The following is a 17,608-nucleotide window of genomic DNA, read 5'->3' as shown; positions in this document are numbered from 1 at the left end:
GGTATGATTGACATTTTAAATGCACAAAACCCTGGCAATTCAAAGTTATGGTTCCCACAACAACATACTAGTAGAGAATCACAATTGATACTTTATTTATAAATATAACTCCTGTGTAAGATGTCAAGGTTTTCTTAATTCTCACTTATATTTCTTTCAATGGCAGCTTAGAGCAACTTGTTTTGAAGGCATTAGAGCAGAGTGGGACATGCTTTGAATTCTTTACTGTTTAATTTTTTTCTCAGGCATTTGGCAGATGTTCCATGTTTTTGTACTCATTCTCTCCAGAGCCACAATACTCCCACTTGTAATAAAGGGCAAGCATAATTTGACATCATGTAGGATGACTTGAGCAGCTCTACAGCCAATGGATGAGGAGACCTAAAAGACATTAATTTTTTAAAGCCAAAATTTCAATTTTGTATTCTGGCCCATTGAACTACAGCAGTAAATATGCCACTAATAAAGTTTTGTTTCATAAACAGCAAGTATTATTGCTGCCCAATGGAGGAGTCTGTTGATTAAAAATGGCCAATCTGATCTGGATGACTATCCTGAGTATTGTTGTATGAAAAGCTTTCATGGCATGGACAAAACTATTTGAATGGCCAAGTTAGCCCCTGAGACCAAGTGAACAAAGATTTCGGGTGCCCAGCCCATCACGTGACCTGGTGATCAGAAAGTGCTGAGCACCCATCCTCTGACAATCAATGTATCCCAAATTGGGCACCCAAAAACCAAGGCACTCCAAATTATAATCACTTTTCAAAACCTTGGCCTGAATGTGCGCTGTTTATACTAATCATGTAAGCATGGACGATTCATGCCTCCCCATAGCAGGGGTGTTGGGGGGGGCACAATCTAAAGAGGAGGACACATGACTGCCCCACATGTCTCCTCTGCCCAGCGACCTCTGCACCGTGCATGGAGCCCGGGGCCGCCATGCTCTCCCTGTCCCATGTTACCTGCTGGGGGAAGGGGAACTCTGTCCTTCTCCCACTGTACCTCCCCCCAGCCTGTTTGGCCGCTCTCCCTGGCAGCTGGGCCCAGGCAGGGAACCGAAGTGATCTGCTTCTCACACAGCTGAAGCTGCCTGCTCTGGGTCACTGCTCTGTGCAGCACAGCGACTGCCAGCAAGAGCCAGGCTGGGAAGGTGGTGGGCTCCCCCCCTGCCTGGGCCCAACTGTCGGGGACGGGGGCCAAGCAACCCGGAAACATGCCATGGGGAAGAAGGGACTCCAGCTTGCTCGGTCCTTGTCCCTGGTGGCCTGGGCAGGTGACATCCCGCCATCGCCTTCCCAGCCAGGCTCTCTCTCAGGCAACCGCCACACTGCACAGAGCAGCAACCCTAAGCGGCGGGTATGAGAAGTGGCTTGTCCTGCCCCTTCCGCTCCCTGCCCCGGAAAGGGGCCAAGCATGCAAGGGGCAGGCACAGCGGGAGAAGGACAGAGCCTCTCTCACTCCCCTTGGCAGGCCAGTCAGGGGGGACACTTGAGCCCACCTGCCACCCTGCATGTCACCTATGCATTCAAGGGCTCAATGTTGCAAACACCTAGGCACATGAATACCATTATTCATATGCCTAAGCATTTGTGTGGGATGTCTGTTTATGTAGCCATCAGAGTTGTATGTGACTGATCTCTTCTTGTTCTGTCTTGATGTCTAACATATGAAAGTCTTAATCCATATTCTTTATTTTCCTTATTTTTTTACTAGACGAGTGGTAAGGAAAAATCCTGTAATCACATTGATAGGAAAAAAATCAGGCATGTTATTGAATCAGAAACCTTAAGGGATTTCAACACCTTACATTTGAAATAGGAAGTTAATATTTTCTCGTGTAAGCAAACAACATTTGATTAATATCCTTGGGAAGGTACTGAAGTAAATAGAGTGAAATTCAGTAACCACAAATGCAAAGTACTCCACTTAGCAAGGAACAATCAATTGCACATATACAAAATGGGAAATGACTGCCTAGGAAGGAAACTGTGGAAAGGATATAGGGGTTATAGTGGATCACAAGCTTAATATAAGTGAATAGTGTAACATTGTTTCAAAAAAAACAAACAAACCTCATTTGGGGATGTATCAGAGGTGAAAGTAAGCCGGTACGCTCCGGTACGATGTACCAGCAAGAGCCGGGTGGATACCGGGTGGATCAGTTTCCCCAAGCGCAATTTAAAGGGCCTGTGGCTCCCAGCAGTGGCTGGAGCCCCCAGCCTTTTAAATTGCTGCCAGAGCCCCGCTGCCAGAGCCTTGGGGTAGCGGCAGCGGGGCTGGGGTGGCAATTTAAAGAGCCCGGGGCGGTAGCAGCAGCCGAGCCCTGGGCCCTTTAAATTGTCCCTGAAGCCCCGCTGCCACTTCCCCAGGGCTCTGGCAGGCTCCAGGGACAATTTAAAGGGCTCAGGGCGTTAGTGGCGGCCGGAGCCCTGCTGCCAGAGCCCTGGGGAAGCGGTGGTGAGGATCCGGGGATGATTTAAAGGGCCCAGGGCTCCAGACGCTGCTACTGCCCAGGGCCCTTTAAACCGCTGCCAGAGCCTCCAGCTGCCGCTGTTACCCTGGGGAGGGCTAAGGAGGCACTTGCTCGTACAGGGTGGGCCGGGGCTGGCTCTGACCTTCCCCAACCCTGTCCCTTCCGCCCGAGGCCCCACCCCTTCCGGGGGCCAGAGCCGGCCCCAGCACAGCCCCGTTCCGGTAAGTCCCTAGACTTACTTTCACCCCTGGGATGTATTAGCAGGAGTGTTGTAAGCAAGACATGAGAAGTAATTCTTCCGCTCTACTCCGCTCTGGTTAGGTCTCAACTAGAGTACTGTGTCCAGTTCTGAGCACCACATTTCAGGAAAGATGTAAATAAATTGGAGAAAGATCAGAAAATAGCAACAAAAAATGACTGACGGTCTAGAAAATATGACCTTTGAGGAAAGATTGAGAAAAATGGATTTGTTTAGTCTGGAGAAGAGAAGACTAAGGGGGAACATGATAACAGTTTTCAAGTACACAAAAGATTGTTATGTGGAGGAATGTGAAAAATTGTTCTCCTTAACCTCTGAGGAAGGTACAAGGAGCAGTGAGCTTAAATAGCAGTAAGGGAGGTTTAGATTGGACATTAGGAAAAAATTCCTAACAGTCAGGGTAGTTAAGCACTGGAACAAATTGCCTAGGGAGCTTGAGAAATCTCTAACAAATATATTTGGGCATAAGCTTTCGGGGGCTAAAACCCACTTCATGCAGTGGAAAATACAGTAGGAAGATACATATACACAGAGAACATGAAAAAATATATATTGTGTTGCCATACCAACTGTAATGAGACCAATCAATTAAGGTGGGCTACTATCAGCAGGAGAAAAAAAAACTTTTGTAGTGATAATCAGGATGGCCCATTTCAGTTGACAAGAAGGTATGAGTAACATAGGGGGAAAAATAGCATGGAGAAATAGTTTATTTTGCTGATACAGACTAACACGGCTATGACCCTGAAACCTGTGGAATCTCTGTCACTGGAGGTTTTTAAGAGCAGATTAGACAAACACCTGTCAGGAATGGTCTAGTTTTTACTTAGTGCTGCCTTGAGTGCAGGGGACTGGACTAAAGGACCTATTGAAGTCCCTTCCAGTTTTACACTTCTATGGTTCAGCAAAGAACTAAAGCACTTGCTTAACTTCAAGCTTTAAGCATGTGTCTGGTTTTACAAATATGCTTAAATCACATTCACTTAAATGGGATTTAAGCATGTGCTTAAAGTTAAGTAATTGCTTAAGTGCTTATCTGATTAGGGTTGGATTTACCTGCTTAAAATTAAGCATGCATATGATTTTCCTGAATTAAGGCCCTAACTAGCCTTAAAATTGCTACTCATATTCTTGTTTGCAGTGTTCTTGTAGCCATGTTGGGCCCAGGATATTGGAGAGACAAGGTGGATTAGGTAATATCTTTTATTGAACCAACTTCTGTTGGTGAGAGATAAGCTTTCGAGTTTACACAGAGCTCTTCTTCAGGTGTGGGAAAGGTACTCCCACAGGTTAACACAAGGTGGAACAGGTTTCAGAGTAGCAGCTGTGTTAGTCTGTATTCGCAAAAAGAAAAGGAGTACTTGTGGCACCTTAGAGACTAACAAATTTATTAGAGCATAAGCGAAGTGAGCTGTAGCTCACGAAAGCTTATGCTCTAATAAATTTGTTAGTCTCTAAGGTGCCACAAGTACTCCTTTTCTTTTTACAAGGTGGAACAGATTGTTAAGTGTAAGGAGTTAACACACTTGGCAAAGAGATCAGAGTGAATTGGGCAGTTAACTCTGCAGTCTTAGGACAAAGGAAGGATAGTGGGTTATACATTGTTATAGTGAGCCATAAATCTGGGGTCTTTATTGAGTTCATGATTTTTAGTGTCTAGCAAAGTTTGAATTTAAGCTCCCAGTGTCATCCTTAGAAAGTATTATGCAGTTTCCTTTGAGGACAAAGACTAAGAAGTCAGATATAGAGTGATTGTTTTGTGAACAGTGTTTGCCCACAGGTGATATGGTGTCTTTGTCTTATCATTTTTCTGTGCGAGTTCATTCGAGTGTAGTGATTGTCTCACTTCACCCACATAATTATTGTTGAGGCATTTAGTGTACAGGCTGAGATACACCACATTTTATGATAGGCATGTGTAGGACCCACGTATCTTGAAAGCTGTATTGGTGAAGGGCATTGATCATCGTAGCAGTGGAGATATGTCTGCAGATTTTGTATCTCTTTTTCTGGCAGGGCCTGGTGCCACTTTGAGTTGGTGTGTCTTGGTCTGTGGGGAGCTTGCTTTTGATGATGAACTTGGTGAGGTTGGGGGTTGTGTGAAGGCCAGAAGAGGGGGTATGAGAAGGATTTCTTTCAGGATGTGGTCCCCATCAAGAATGACTTATAATTGTTTACTGGTATGACTTGGTATTTCATAGAAGATACTATACTAATCCTTAATATTTCTTTTTCTTATATCATGCATGCCATGTATTACATTACTTTAACTTCCTGTATAACTTGAACATGTCATTAAACAAATGAATACAAAATAATAGGAGAACAAATTTATTTTGGATTGGAGGGTCAGAATATTAATTATCTGAAGCTGCTGAACTGGAGCCTATATATATTACTCTAGCATCTTCACTTTAAATACTTGTCTACTCTTATTGGCAGAGAGAGTGCATTCAGTAATTTATTGTAAACACGTGTGTTAATAGTGTATACATTTATACTTCAATTAGCAAAGATAAAATAAAAGTAAGAATTATTGCGTGTGAAATGTTTTGTATCCAGGGTCTCCGCTAAATTGGCTCACATCCTAAATTCCCTCTAAGCTGCATGGCTACATGGCCGCAAAGTAGGCTATCAAGGGCTGTGCAGGTGGGAACAGGAGCCCCTCCCTGGCCCCAGCCCAGCCACACCGGAGCTGCCGTGGACACGGATAGGTACCTCTCACCTGGCCCCGAGCTGCTATGGTGGGGGGGAGTCCTCTCTCCCCTCGGATACCTGCACCCCAAGCCCCTCATCCCTGGCCCCACCCCCAAGCCCGCACCCCCAGCCAGAGCCTTCAGCCCCCTGCACCTCAACCCTCTCCCACAGCCCTGAGCACTCTCCTGAACCCCAAACCCCTCATCCTCAGCCCCACCCCAGAGCCTTCACCCCCAGCCAGAGTCCTCACCCCCACATCCCAACCCTCTGCCCCAGCCCTGAGCCCCATCCCACAGTCCAAACCCCTCAGCCCCACCCCCACCACACATCACTTCCATATTGGCGCATGCAACAAAATTCATTCCACACATGGATGTAAAAAATTAGAGGGAACACTGCATCACATCCTAATGCTTTTTAGGTAATGTGGAAGATACTTATATATTTGTAACTTCCTTGAGGGGCAGGTAAAATGTAATTCACAGTAACACATTCACACTAACTGCATGGAGTTTGAAAATACTAACCTATCCCCATCCTGGATGTGTTAGGTACTGAGAGGAAATAATGATGAAGAAGAAGCAGTAGCTTTGCTGGCCACAGGATGTGGAAGTACAGCTCCTGGGTCTGTTGTTGCTCCCAGCAATGTGATAACTACAGTGTTCCAATCTCAGGATACCCCTGGACGTGGCTTCTCTGCATCTTTCATAAGCAGTAAGTGACATTTAAAGACAGGAGGCCACTATAAGTGAGTCCACTTTGGATTAGCTGCAGACATTGTTACCTACACTGTTTCAAGGCCTTAGCTCAGCAAAGAACTGAAACATGTGCCTAAGCAAGTCATTAGTCTTATTGGAGTCAATGGAGTCATATGCTTGAAGTTAGGCAGATGCTTAAGAAAATCGCTGAATGAGGGCCTAAATGAGGGGGTCAACATAGCTTTAAACAAGCTATTTGGAAGATAGGGTTCTAGAATCCTTGGGGAGGGAACCCCTTTGTATTTCTTTTCTTCACAAGATTTTTTAACTCCTTTGTCTAAGTATAAAACAGCTTATGTTGCTACCCTTAGTAATTTATTCCATGCTCTGCATATGAACTACTCTCAGGAGGGAACTTCTTTCAGTTCCTTCCTTGGTTTTTACTGTTGCTTTTCCCACTGGCTTAAATGGCATTAATTGATCCATCCTCTCCTTTTTCTTTAGAAAAGCAGAATCTTCAGTAGGGTAAAACCAACTGGAAGTGTAGGAGGTATTGTCTTGATAAAAACAGATTAATTTTTCAGGTGTGCTGCCAAAGCAACCCCTCTATGAACAAGGTTTCAGAGTAGCAGCCGTGTTAGTCTGTATTTGCAAAAAGAAAAGGAGTACTTGTGGCACCTTAGAGACTAACAAATTTATTTGAGCATAAGCTTTCATGAGCTACAGCTCACTTCATCGGATGCATTCAGTGGAAAATACAGTGAGGAGATTTATATACACAGAGAACATGAAACAATGGGCCATTTCCAGCAGTTGACAAGAGCGTCTGACTCCAACGAGAGACTGCTGAATTGGAATTAATTTGCAAACTGGATACAATTAACTTAGGCTTGAATAGAGACTGGGAGTGGATGGGTCATTACACAAAGTAAAACTATTTCCCCATGTTATCCCCACCCCCCACTGTTCCTCAGACGTTTTTGTCAACTGCTGGAAATGGCCCACCTTGATTATCACTACGAAAGGTTTTCTTCCTCCCCCCCTCCCCCTTGCTGGTAATAGCTCATCTTAAGTGATCACTCTCCTTACAGTGTGTATGATAATACCCATTGTTTCATGTTCTCTGTGTATATAAATCTCCCCACTGTATTTTCCACTGAATGCATCCGATTAAGTGAGCTGTAGCTCATGAAAGCTTATGCTCAAATAAATTTGTTACTTTCTAAGGTGCCACAAGTACTCCTTTCCTCTATAAACAAGTTTCCCTCCACTTCAGTCAGATTAAATTCAGCAGGAAAATGTGTGTTAAAGCGATTATAACTACATTGAGCCAAAATGTAAAAGAATCCACAATTGTAATAGATTTTTTGTGCTTATAACATCAGAACTGATCTGCATCAGGTACATTTTATGGTGTCAGTTATTGCCATACAATTGACTTCAGGCCAGATCCTGCTCCCATTAGAGTCAGTGGCAAAACTCTGAATGAAGGCAATGGCCCACCTTTTCCCATCTTGTAAACGAGTGTTCATAATTTGGTACCAGCATATGAATATTCATTTGCATCGACCCGTAGGCTGCAAACAGCCCTTTAATTTTAAGTCTGTTAATTTTCACATGCCTATAGCCAGAAGAGATGCAACAGGTTAGGAAGGCTTTTGGAGCTGGAAGAAATTACTGGTACCCACTCCATTAGCACAGGACCTGGATTCTATTACTGGCTCCACCTGTAGCCTGCTGGATGACTTTGAGCAACTTTGTTGCTATGTGCCTCAGTTTCCCCATCTATAAAATAGAGCTAATGATACTGACCTTGGTAAAGCTTTGGAATCTACTGATAAAAACTATTATATAAGAGCTAGGGTGCTCCCAGGCACTCAGGATGGTACATCATGCTCCACTCTCCATGCCTCATCAGCTTTGCTGTTCAGTGCAGGTTGAGGGGGTCATGGGTTGAGAACAATGATCCTGTCTCACTCCTGTCCTGCTTCAGGTATCTTGTAATCCCAGGGGCACTAGGCAGGAATAGTTCCTGTGCTTCCCATTGGGACTACAGTATTATTATTCCTGTACAGGGACTACTGTAGCACCTGGCCATCCCACCAGCACCAAAAAGGGGTGAGGGAGAGAAAAGTCCTTACACCTGCTCCTTGCCCAATTCATACTAGGGCAAGGCACAGTCTTAGAAAATAGAAACTAAACATTATGTTGCTACATAGATTTTAACTATGGTTATTCTTATTTGCAGGATGTGGAGTAAATTTCACTGGCCCTGCAGGTCGCGTTGTCTCCCCTAACTACCCCAGCCAGTATGACAACAACTTGAATTGCAATTATATCATAGATGGGGGACCTCAGTCATTTGTCATCCTACAGTTTGAGACGTTCCATTTGCAATGTAAGTTCTTGCTTTTTTAAATATCTCCAGTATGTTATACAGACTGTCATGCTATTCGGAGAAGGGTATAATGAGTCTCCCATATTGAAAAATAATTATTTAAATTCAGGACCTCATTTTTCAAACAATTTACTGGCAAACTTGATTGGTTTGGAGGTTTGGTGCAGTTAAGAAAAAATGTCCAAAATAGTGGAAGCTTATCTGAAGCTGGAAATCTGGTAAGAATTAGTGGTTAGAATATGAAAATGGCAATCAGGAATTTTGGGTTTTGTTCCTAGTTTTGCCACTGACTGTGTGACCTTGGCCAAGTCATGAAACTTAATTTTTCTGGGTCTCAATTTCCCACATCTGTAAAATGGATATAATTATACTTACTTATTGTGCAAGGATATAGTCACAGCTAATTAATGTTTGTAAAATGTTTTGTGATCTTCAGGTGAAAGGCGCTATGGAAGTTGAAAGTGATGCTATTATTTATTTATTAGCAATATTGTCTCTTCAGAATTTAGCCAGGTGAGAAATACCTGGCCCTATTGAATTCAATGACAAAACTCCCATTGACTCCCAGGATTTCAGCCCAGAAGTCTTGTCACAGTACAGTAGAACCCTGATTGTGCAAATGGCATGCTCAAACCTCATACTTCAAGATGACCTGGAATTTGGATCATTGGGAGTCATTTGAACAAGGAGATATGCAAGCAAGCTGTTATATAGGATGGTTTTTACTGAACTTCTACTTTTGGTTGAAACTGTGAAGTTAGGAGGTGAACAAATTTTGCTTGTAAAAAATGTTTTGGAGTTATTTTGGACCTCAAAAAAAAATTGTGCTCTTTTTAAAATTTGAGCTTGGGGCAAAGATTTGGTTCAGCTGTGGTCTTTGTCTAAAATAGTTTGCTCATCTCCAGTTCAAATATAACCTAATACTTTGTGAATTAGGGGAAGAGCTCATCAAAATAGAAGCAAACAAACATTTAAAGGATTACTTGTAGTAAAAAGAAAAGGAGTACTTGTGGCACCTTAGAGACTAACAAATTTATTAGAGCATAAGCTTTCGTGAGCTACAGCTCACTTCATCGGATGCATTTGGTTTTTTTTTTTCCACCAAATGCATCCGATGAAGTGAGCTGTAGCTCACAAAAGCTTATGCTCTAATAAATTTGTTAGTCTCTAAGGTGCCACAAGTACTCCTTTTCTTTTTGCGAATACAGACCAACACGGCTGCTACTCTGAAACTTGTAGTAAAAACAAATCTTGGTCCTTCTGAAAAAAATTGAAAGATTAAAACCAAATGCTGCCCATTTCCACATTTTGATTATATTAGTTTTTTTTCCCCAGTGAAATATTCAGCTTCAGCATTGGCTTAAATTATAATTTGTCTTTAAGGGTATTGAAACATTTAGATCAAATTAAAATATATATTCAATTTTTTTGAGTTTTTTGTATAAAAAGGCATTCAGAAAATATACTTGCAATCGATATTGATTAAAAAATAGAGGTAAAGAGATAAGCAATATAGACCTTGTGATAAACTATATGCGTCATAAATATTTATTTGGGTCACTTTACTGCAGGTCTGATTTGCTTTGTTGTTATCTTTATCAATGTACACAAATACAAAATCCTTATAACCTAGAATTTCTTGCCTTAGTAATTTGAAGGCAAGAAATTAGGATATGAGCAAGAGAACATCTGGTGGTAAAAGAGGAAGTTTGTCAACCACCAGAAGCTGCTTATAAAGTTGTTTTCACAAGGATCTTAACAATAAAATGTAAGTTTGGTCACCTTCTAATAGCGGAGTGAAATTGCCTGTGTTTAAATTTAAAATGAAAGAGAAAAATCGTAGCCCCTGATTTTGTAATCTCTTCAGCACATGCTTACATTTATGCACAAGTATTCTCACTGAACAATGGGACTGCTCACATGTAAAGTTAATCATGTGCCTAAGGGTTTGCAGGATCAGGTCCTTGGTTCTCTTTTACAGATGTAGGTTAAATTCAGTTCTGACATAAGCGTTCCCAATTATATTGGAGTCAACAGAGTATTGCCTGCTTTGACCATAGCTGAATTTTGCCCATTATACCCATTTTACACACATAGTTCAGATGTTCCTGTTTGGGTACTTAAAGTTTAAATATATTTTAATCATCATAATTTTCTAGCTATTTCACCATTGGAAACAAAACTTGATTTTAACATAGTGAAATATTTTATTGGAGAACTGAATCTAAGGAGACAGTTTTCAAACAAGCGCACACCTCATTTACTTTAACCTGTTGAAATATCTTTTTTCTGAGAACCATAAAGTTGGAGGCAATAGGGTAGAGTGGAATAACACACATGTGCTGTCAACAAATAAGATCTTTTCATCTGATAAAATCATAGATTTCTTTGCAGAAGTAGTGTGTTTTGTGGAGGTGAATAGACAATACTGACTACAAGGGATCCCTTGGTAGAATAATTTCCAAATGACTAATTCAGGCCATAGCAATGAAACAATCATCAGTGTTCGGACTTGGAGTCTGAATAAAGTTCCTATAAAGAATGTATGCCACATTCCTTCATCCTGTCATTGTAAGCAATAAAGCAATCAAAGAGAAGGGGAAGGACACCCAAATGGGATTGCATTGGATTGAAATATTTTTGTCTATTTCATGATCAAAACATGATAGTGTTAACCGGGATTTTTTTGTGGTAGCTAGGAGTCTGAGCTATTCTCCGCTATCTCTGTGATAGATCATATCTGGTTACAGAGCCTCGTTTTTACTGTAGTCTGTTTAGTGAAATTGCATTGTCTACAGTTAGCTTCTTTTATTCTTGTTTCCCTTTTCTACTTTATTTAATGTCAAGCACAAAGTTTTTTATGCATTTGTCTACTTGGTGCCAGTGGCACACAGATACTATATTCTACAGAAAATGCATATTTTCTCTACTCTTTTCCTGCAACTGGGCTTGTAGGTCTGGGCTACTTTAAATTATTGAAAATAGATCAGAATCCTTCTCCATAAACAATGGAATTATCTAAAGGTAGTTACTCGGGTCCAATCTTTTGTTTGCAATCCTTATACAAATAGAACCTCCTTTTAAGCATATTCTTAACGGTAGCATTTGATAGCATAGTATTAGAGTGCTAAAACACCTTAATTCTCTCCAGGTATTAGGGAGTGTTCCAGGGAATTCTGAGTACCATGAATACTTTGTTGAAATCCTATAAAATTAGTGGGAGAAAGTTCCTCCAATATTTATTCTAATTTTGTTAGACTGTGTGCATCTCTTTCTAGACAAAGCAACCACACTATGTTGTCATGTCATCCCAAACAATTATTTATTGGCTTGTTTCTTTCTTTTTTTTAATCTTAAATGCTGAGGTTATAATTTTTCAATATGTAAAAAGGTTGTTAATCCATTTTGGAATCTTCCACATCTGCTTTCTCAATTATTACAAGGCACTTCAGAAAATAAATAAATGTTGTAATATCTTATTTTGAAAGAAGAGATCTTTAAAAGACTTTTGTAATTATTCACTTTTGAAATAGCCCCTCTGCTATTTGGTTTGAGTTGGCTAGTTTATAAGTAATGAAGGAGTAGAATTCTCTATTATAATAATGGTAACAACAATGCCTAGGAGCCCCAATTATGGATCAGAACCCCATTGTGCTAGGTGCTGTACAAACACAGAACACAAAGATGGTCCCTACCTCAAAGAACTTACTGTCTAAGTATAAGACAAGAGACAGATATAGACAGACCAATGGGGAATGCCAGGAAACAATACTGGTCAGCACAATAGGCAGGGGTCTCAGCACACCAGCAGTCTAACCAAGTTTTTTGTAGGCTTCACAACAGAGGAAAGTTTTAAAAAGGATAATGATTTAGTTTTACACATAATTATGAGAAGCTCCTTCCAAGCATGAAGAGCATCATGGGAGAGAGCCTACAGGTGCTTGTTTGAACATTTAATAATCGGACAATGGCGGCTAGCATCATGGGTCAGTCAGAGGCAGGAGTCAATGAATGATGATGGGCAGGATGGGAATAGGCAGTGAAAATGAAGACAAGTAGCTTATGTTCGATGTAATGGAGAAGAGGGAGTTGGTGGACAGATGCGGGGGGGGGGGGTGACATCCTCAGAGCAATGGGTTCAGCTGCCAGGGCCAGCCTTAAAACTCACTGGGGCCCAGGGCTGAAGCCGAAGCCTGAGGGCTTCAGCCCAGGGAGTTGGGGCTCGGGACAGGCAAGGCCTGTCTCTCCAGCTGGTAGGCTTGCTGAAATCTTTGCATTATCTTCTGCACCTCCTCCTGCTGCTTGATCAGCCATTGCAGGGTCTCCTCTATCTCTGAGGTGCCAAACACTTGCTTCTGGCACAGGAGATCCTGGGCAAGCTCCCACATGTAGCAGAGCCCCTTTCGCTTCTGCCTCTGCTAGGGTCACAAAGTCATGCTGAGACCCTGGGTTTAGTAACCACTGGTGTACTTTATTCTCAGGCTTGTTCCCACCACCATTTTACCATGTACAGTAACTCCTCACTTAAAATCATCCTGGTTAACGTTTCATTGTTTATGTTGCTGATTAATTAGGGAACATGCTCGTTTAAAGTTGTGCAATGCTCCCTTATAACATTGTTTGGCAGTTGCCTGCTGTGTCCACTGCTTGCAGGAAGAGCAGCCCATTGGAGCCATCTGGTGGGGCTTGGAACCAGGGTGGACCGGCAGCCCCCCATCAGCTCCTCGCTCAGGGATTTCCCTACACCTCCGCCCCGAATTTCCACAATCCCAAACCCCACCCCAGTTTTGTGAACTAGTTACATGCTATGTTGCCAATTTAGTGATTGTTTGGAAATTTGAATCGAAATTGAAACATTAATACACACTTTAAAAGCATATACAGTGTATGATAAAATACGTGTACCTGAAAAAGTATCATAGATTTTAAAAGTATAAACATAGACTAGCTTCCTTATACAGCTGTTGTTTTTTTATGACATCAGTGCATTCATTTCAGTGATGTTGGCCAACCTAATAATTTCAAATTATGATTTGTAAGCAAAATCTAAATGAGCTCTCCCTGACAGCTAGTGATGAGCTCGGGGCTGGGGGGAAAGGCTTCAGGACCAGATTGTATTTACATTCACACCTAATCTACCTAGGTATCCATCAAACAGCTGTGTTGCCCAAGTGATAGATTTTGGCTGGGGTTGGGTTACAAATCACTTGAATGGGGGGGAAGGGAGAATGAAATGTTGTTGTTCTTATTGTATGAGTAAAGGGCAGTAGAATTGTATTTAGCCTGTGCTAATTGAGGGTATCAAGAGAGAGGGTGGGGATAGGTGTTTTGCTTGATGGGCTGCCTGAGTCACAAGTACTATTTGACCTGCCCCTCTCCACTGTTTAAAGACAGAGCTGATTAGGCTCCATAGATAGTCTTTTGTTTTGTTAAGTAATCACTACAGCTGAAATCACTGATAATCTGGTCTAAGTGCTTAGACCTGCTGTGGAACAGTGTTTCTGTGGAAGAGATGGCCCAGTCCGCACTAGCAGCGAGGTTCCCCCACTGAGAGCTCACCTGAAATCACTGAGAGCTGGTGGAACCTCAAGAGACCAACTCGCAGATGTCATGGTGGCAGTAGAAGGTGACAGTGCAGGGCCATTGGCAACAGAGCGATCGAGTGAACGGTGGCACAACGAACAACAGTGGCCAGAGTGAACAGTGAGCAGCTGGAGGAACGAGCAAGGTGCCTTCTTGCCCCCCACCTGGGAGGTGAACTCATGTGAAAGCACCTCTGAATTCTGAATCTCCACAGTCCAAGAACAACACCAGTGAGTGTTAATGAGGCTGTTAAGAATGCTGGAGACACAACAGAGTTCATGCAAACAAACATGGCTGTGGCATCATACTTTCTATTTAAGCAAGCGATACCACATGCTACAAACTGGAGGCCAATGTTAAGTGCATTGTCACTTGTTCATCCTGAAGTTGAACAATGGTTCCAAACAAGACCAGCAGATGCTCACTATCTTTCTGCAAGAAACTCAACTGACTGGCTAGAAGCATGTGGTGCAACAGTAAAAGACTCAACAGTTGAAAAAGTGAAGAACTCTCTCACCATATTCCAAAAATTTGCATACATGGCTGATGAATGCACTGATGCAAATGGGCATCAAGTATTAAGTCATTGTGTACGTTATCTTGATTGCAGTGGTAGGCCAGTAGATGCATTTCTAGATGTTCAATTTTAGAAGACACATCAGCTGCATCTGTGACAACCCACATCTTAGAAGAGTTAAATGCTTGTCAAGTGGATCCCAAACAGATGGCTGCTTGTGCATTTGATGGAGCTGCAAACTTCTCTGGAAGACATGGTGGAGTACAAGCTTTGCTCAGAGAAAAGTGTAACCCTAGTCTCTCCTATAACACCGCAGAGGCCATCTTCTCCAAGTAGCGCTAGTACGAGCTGCAGACTCTTCAAAAGACATTCAAAAAGCTATAAATTCAATGTCTTCATTATATTCTTTTTTCAGCAAGAGTCCAAAAAGACTGAGTATTTTGGAAAATATAGAAGAAACACTGGGACTGAAGTTCAAATTAGTCCAAAACCCTCTGGCTTTCTCATGAGGATCCTTGGCGGCTGTTTTAAAATTACTCTGTTATCACTGGCTTTGGAAAGTATCTACTAAGATGAGATGGATCTAAGTAGTGAGGCTGGTGGATTACTTTTGCTACTATGTTCAGAGAAGACTATTGCCATTCTCTCTCTTGTAAGTCTACTGTTGAAACCACTTGGGTCATTAAACAATGCCATCCAGACATCTGCTACTACAGTAGTAGATCTTTGTCCAGCAATAGAAGCTACATTTGGATCAATCAGAGAGCTATCCATTGAAAAAGTACTGGAAGAAGCAAAGACTTCAGTCCAGAAGTTGACTAATGAAGGCATTTATATTGAATCCTTAAGTCAAGAGGACAAGAAACTAAGACAACTGAAAAAGTACACAGACTTGATTCTTAAAAATCTACAACAGTGACTTCTAGAGTCTACTCAACCTCTACATAGCTTTTACAGATCCCTGTCCTATAAAACACTGACAGTTGAGTGGAGTGAGGCACTACCAGCAATGGGGCTGCCATGTGCTCAGGACAAAAAAGAGAATTTGAACACGGAGTGGAATATCATACAACGAATGAATGAAGATTTGACTTCTTTTTTATCATCACTAGTGGCTCGACCTGATCTTTATGCTATGTTTCCTGGGATGAAAGAAGTAGGAATTCATCTCTTGCTACTCCCAGTCACAACAGCTATGGTTGAGCGTTCTTTTTCATCATTGAATAGAATTTTGTGTTCTGAAAGAAGTTGCCTTCTGCCTGTTAGGGGGCTTATTCCTTCACCCACTTACTTCCCGGGTCCTTCTCGTATGAACAGAGAGCAATAATACCCAAAGTCCAAAGGTGCAAACGATGTTTATTGGGGTGAACTTCCAGCAAGCATAATTCCAGTTTCCTTCCTTACTGTCCCCCCTTCCCAGCTCTGACACCACAGAGCCTTACCCCTGTGTCCCTGTTTCCATTCCTGCCCTTAGCCAAACATGATTCCAATTTCCCCACCCCCATTCCCTGTTCCCATTTTCCACACACCCACCCACTTCCTAATTGACTGCAGACTCTATAATAAAACTTGAGTTCTGCTTAGCTATACCTTAACCAATTATTTTCCTGAAATTTAACTAACCAATCCTAACATATTGTAACATGATTATGTAACCAATTATATCCCACCACCTTAATTTGTTTACACCCAGCAAAATTAATTATACAGCAGACAGAAACAATCACAGAACCAGACAGAGATTATACAGACAAACAATGGGGAAATGGGGACTACAGTCATAGAACAAACACAGAAATGAGGATTTCACATCCCAGCTATTGATAAGTGAGTTCTTGCCAGACAGGATGCTATCAAACAAAGTTTCCTTTTACATCTTTAGGCACTTCCCTTTCTCTGGAGGCGATAGGCACTACCAGGACAGGATTGTATTCCTAACAGCCCAATAGCACCTTATTTCAATGTGACTAGTTTGGAATGTGAGGAGGTGACCAGTCGCTTCCCAGCTTATGGCTGCCTCTTCTGCTTAGCCAAAGACCTTAGCCTAAGCACAGGGCCTCAGACTGTCACAGTAAGAGAAGGCCCTTACACCCACAGACAGTGATTTTGATTCTTTCTTTTATACCTCTAACTAGCTAAGTGATAAGAATACACCTAAATTCTTAGAGTATAGGCCTTTCCAAACAGGCCTGAATATCTATATCCTAACACTGCTTGATCATGTGAATGAACTAATGAGCATATCAATTGAAGGAATGGAAGTACTGGACACACGAGAAGCCACCAAAGATGAATGCATTGCATTCAAGAAGTTCATTAACAGAGTTGTGCAAAACTATAACTGGAAACCAAGAAGGATGTAGATATAGTGCTTCATAGAAGGTTTGAGGAGCCAACTTTAATTTGTGTGATGATTTTAAAACATGAGTTAAATCTAATAAAATGGTCATGAAACACTTTTCAGTTTTTAATGTGGTGCCATACAGCCCACCTTCACCCTCACGGTCTTACCCCTCATTAGCGCTGAACCCCCCCTCCCTGTAAATTCGAACACCTCCCCCTAATTTCAATTCCTGGGAAAACACTGTCCCCGCTCTCCCAAGTTCTCTGTGTGGTAGTTGCCCAGCAGGCTATCAATTGCCGGCAGTTCAGCTGTCCCTCCTCCCACTGCCTTGTGCTGCTCCTGCCCTCTGCCTTGGAGCTGCTCCCGGGAACCTCCTGCTTGCTGTACCGGGGCGGGGGTGAGAAGAGGGGAGCTAATGTCAGGGTGTCCCCCTCCGTTCCGCTCCTTTATCCCATCTCCACAGAGCAGTGTGGGGACATAAGGCATAGGACGGAGGGAGCTTGCTGCAGCAGTTGCTGTAGCAACTTGCTGATCTACTTAAAAAGGCAATGTACTTAGAGTAGAGTCAGTATACTTAAAGGGGCAATGAGTGCCACACACACACGGTGTATGTCTCTGTCTCTCTCTGCCATGCTG

The 17,608-nt window shown here is 42.3% G+C and overlaps 1 protein-coding gene across 1 annotated transcript in view; it reads left to right on the top strand.

Annotated features, from left to right (window-relative positions):
• CUBN (cubilin) overlaps positions 1 to 17,608 on the top strand; it is a 205,747-nt gene that overhangs the window by 160,253 nt on the left and 27,886 nt on the right. Inside the window, exons 55-56 of the mRNA XM_043509392.1 lie at positions 5,984 to 6,146; positions 8,379 to 8,528. Of these exons, the coding sequence (XP_043365327.1) occupies positions 5,984 to 6,146; positions 8,379 to 8,528 (313 nt within the window). The remainder of the gene's footprint in view (positions 1 to 5,983; positions 6,147 to 8,378; positions 8,529 to 17,608) is intronic.

This window comes from Dermochelys coriacea, chromosome 2 (genome assembly GCF_009764565.3).
Source record: "Dermochelys coriacea isolate rDerCor1 chromosome 2, rDerCor1.pri.v4, whole genome shotgun sequence".
Lineage (NCBI taxonomy): Eukaryota > Metazoa > Chordata > Testudines > Dermochelyidae > Dermochelys > Dermochelys coriacea.
This window is presented reverse-complemented; position numbering and strand designations above follow the sequence as displayed.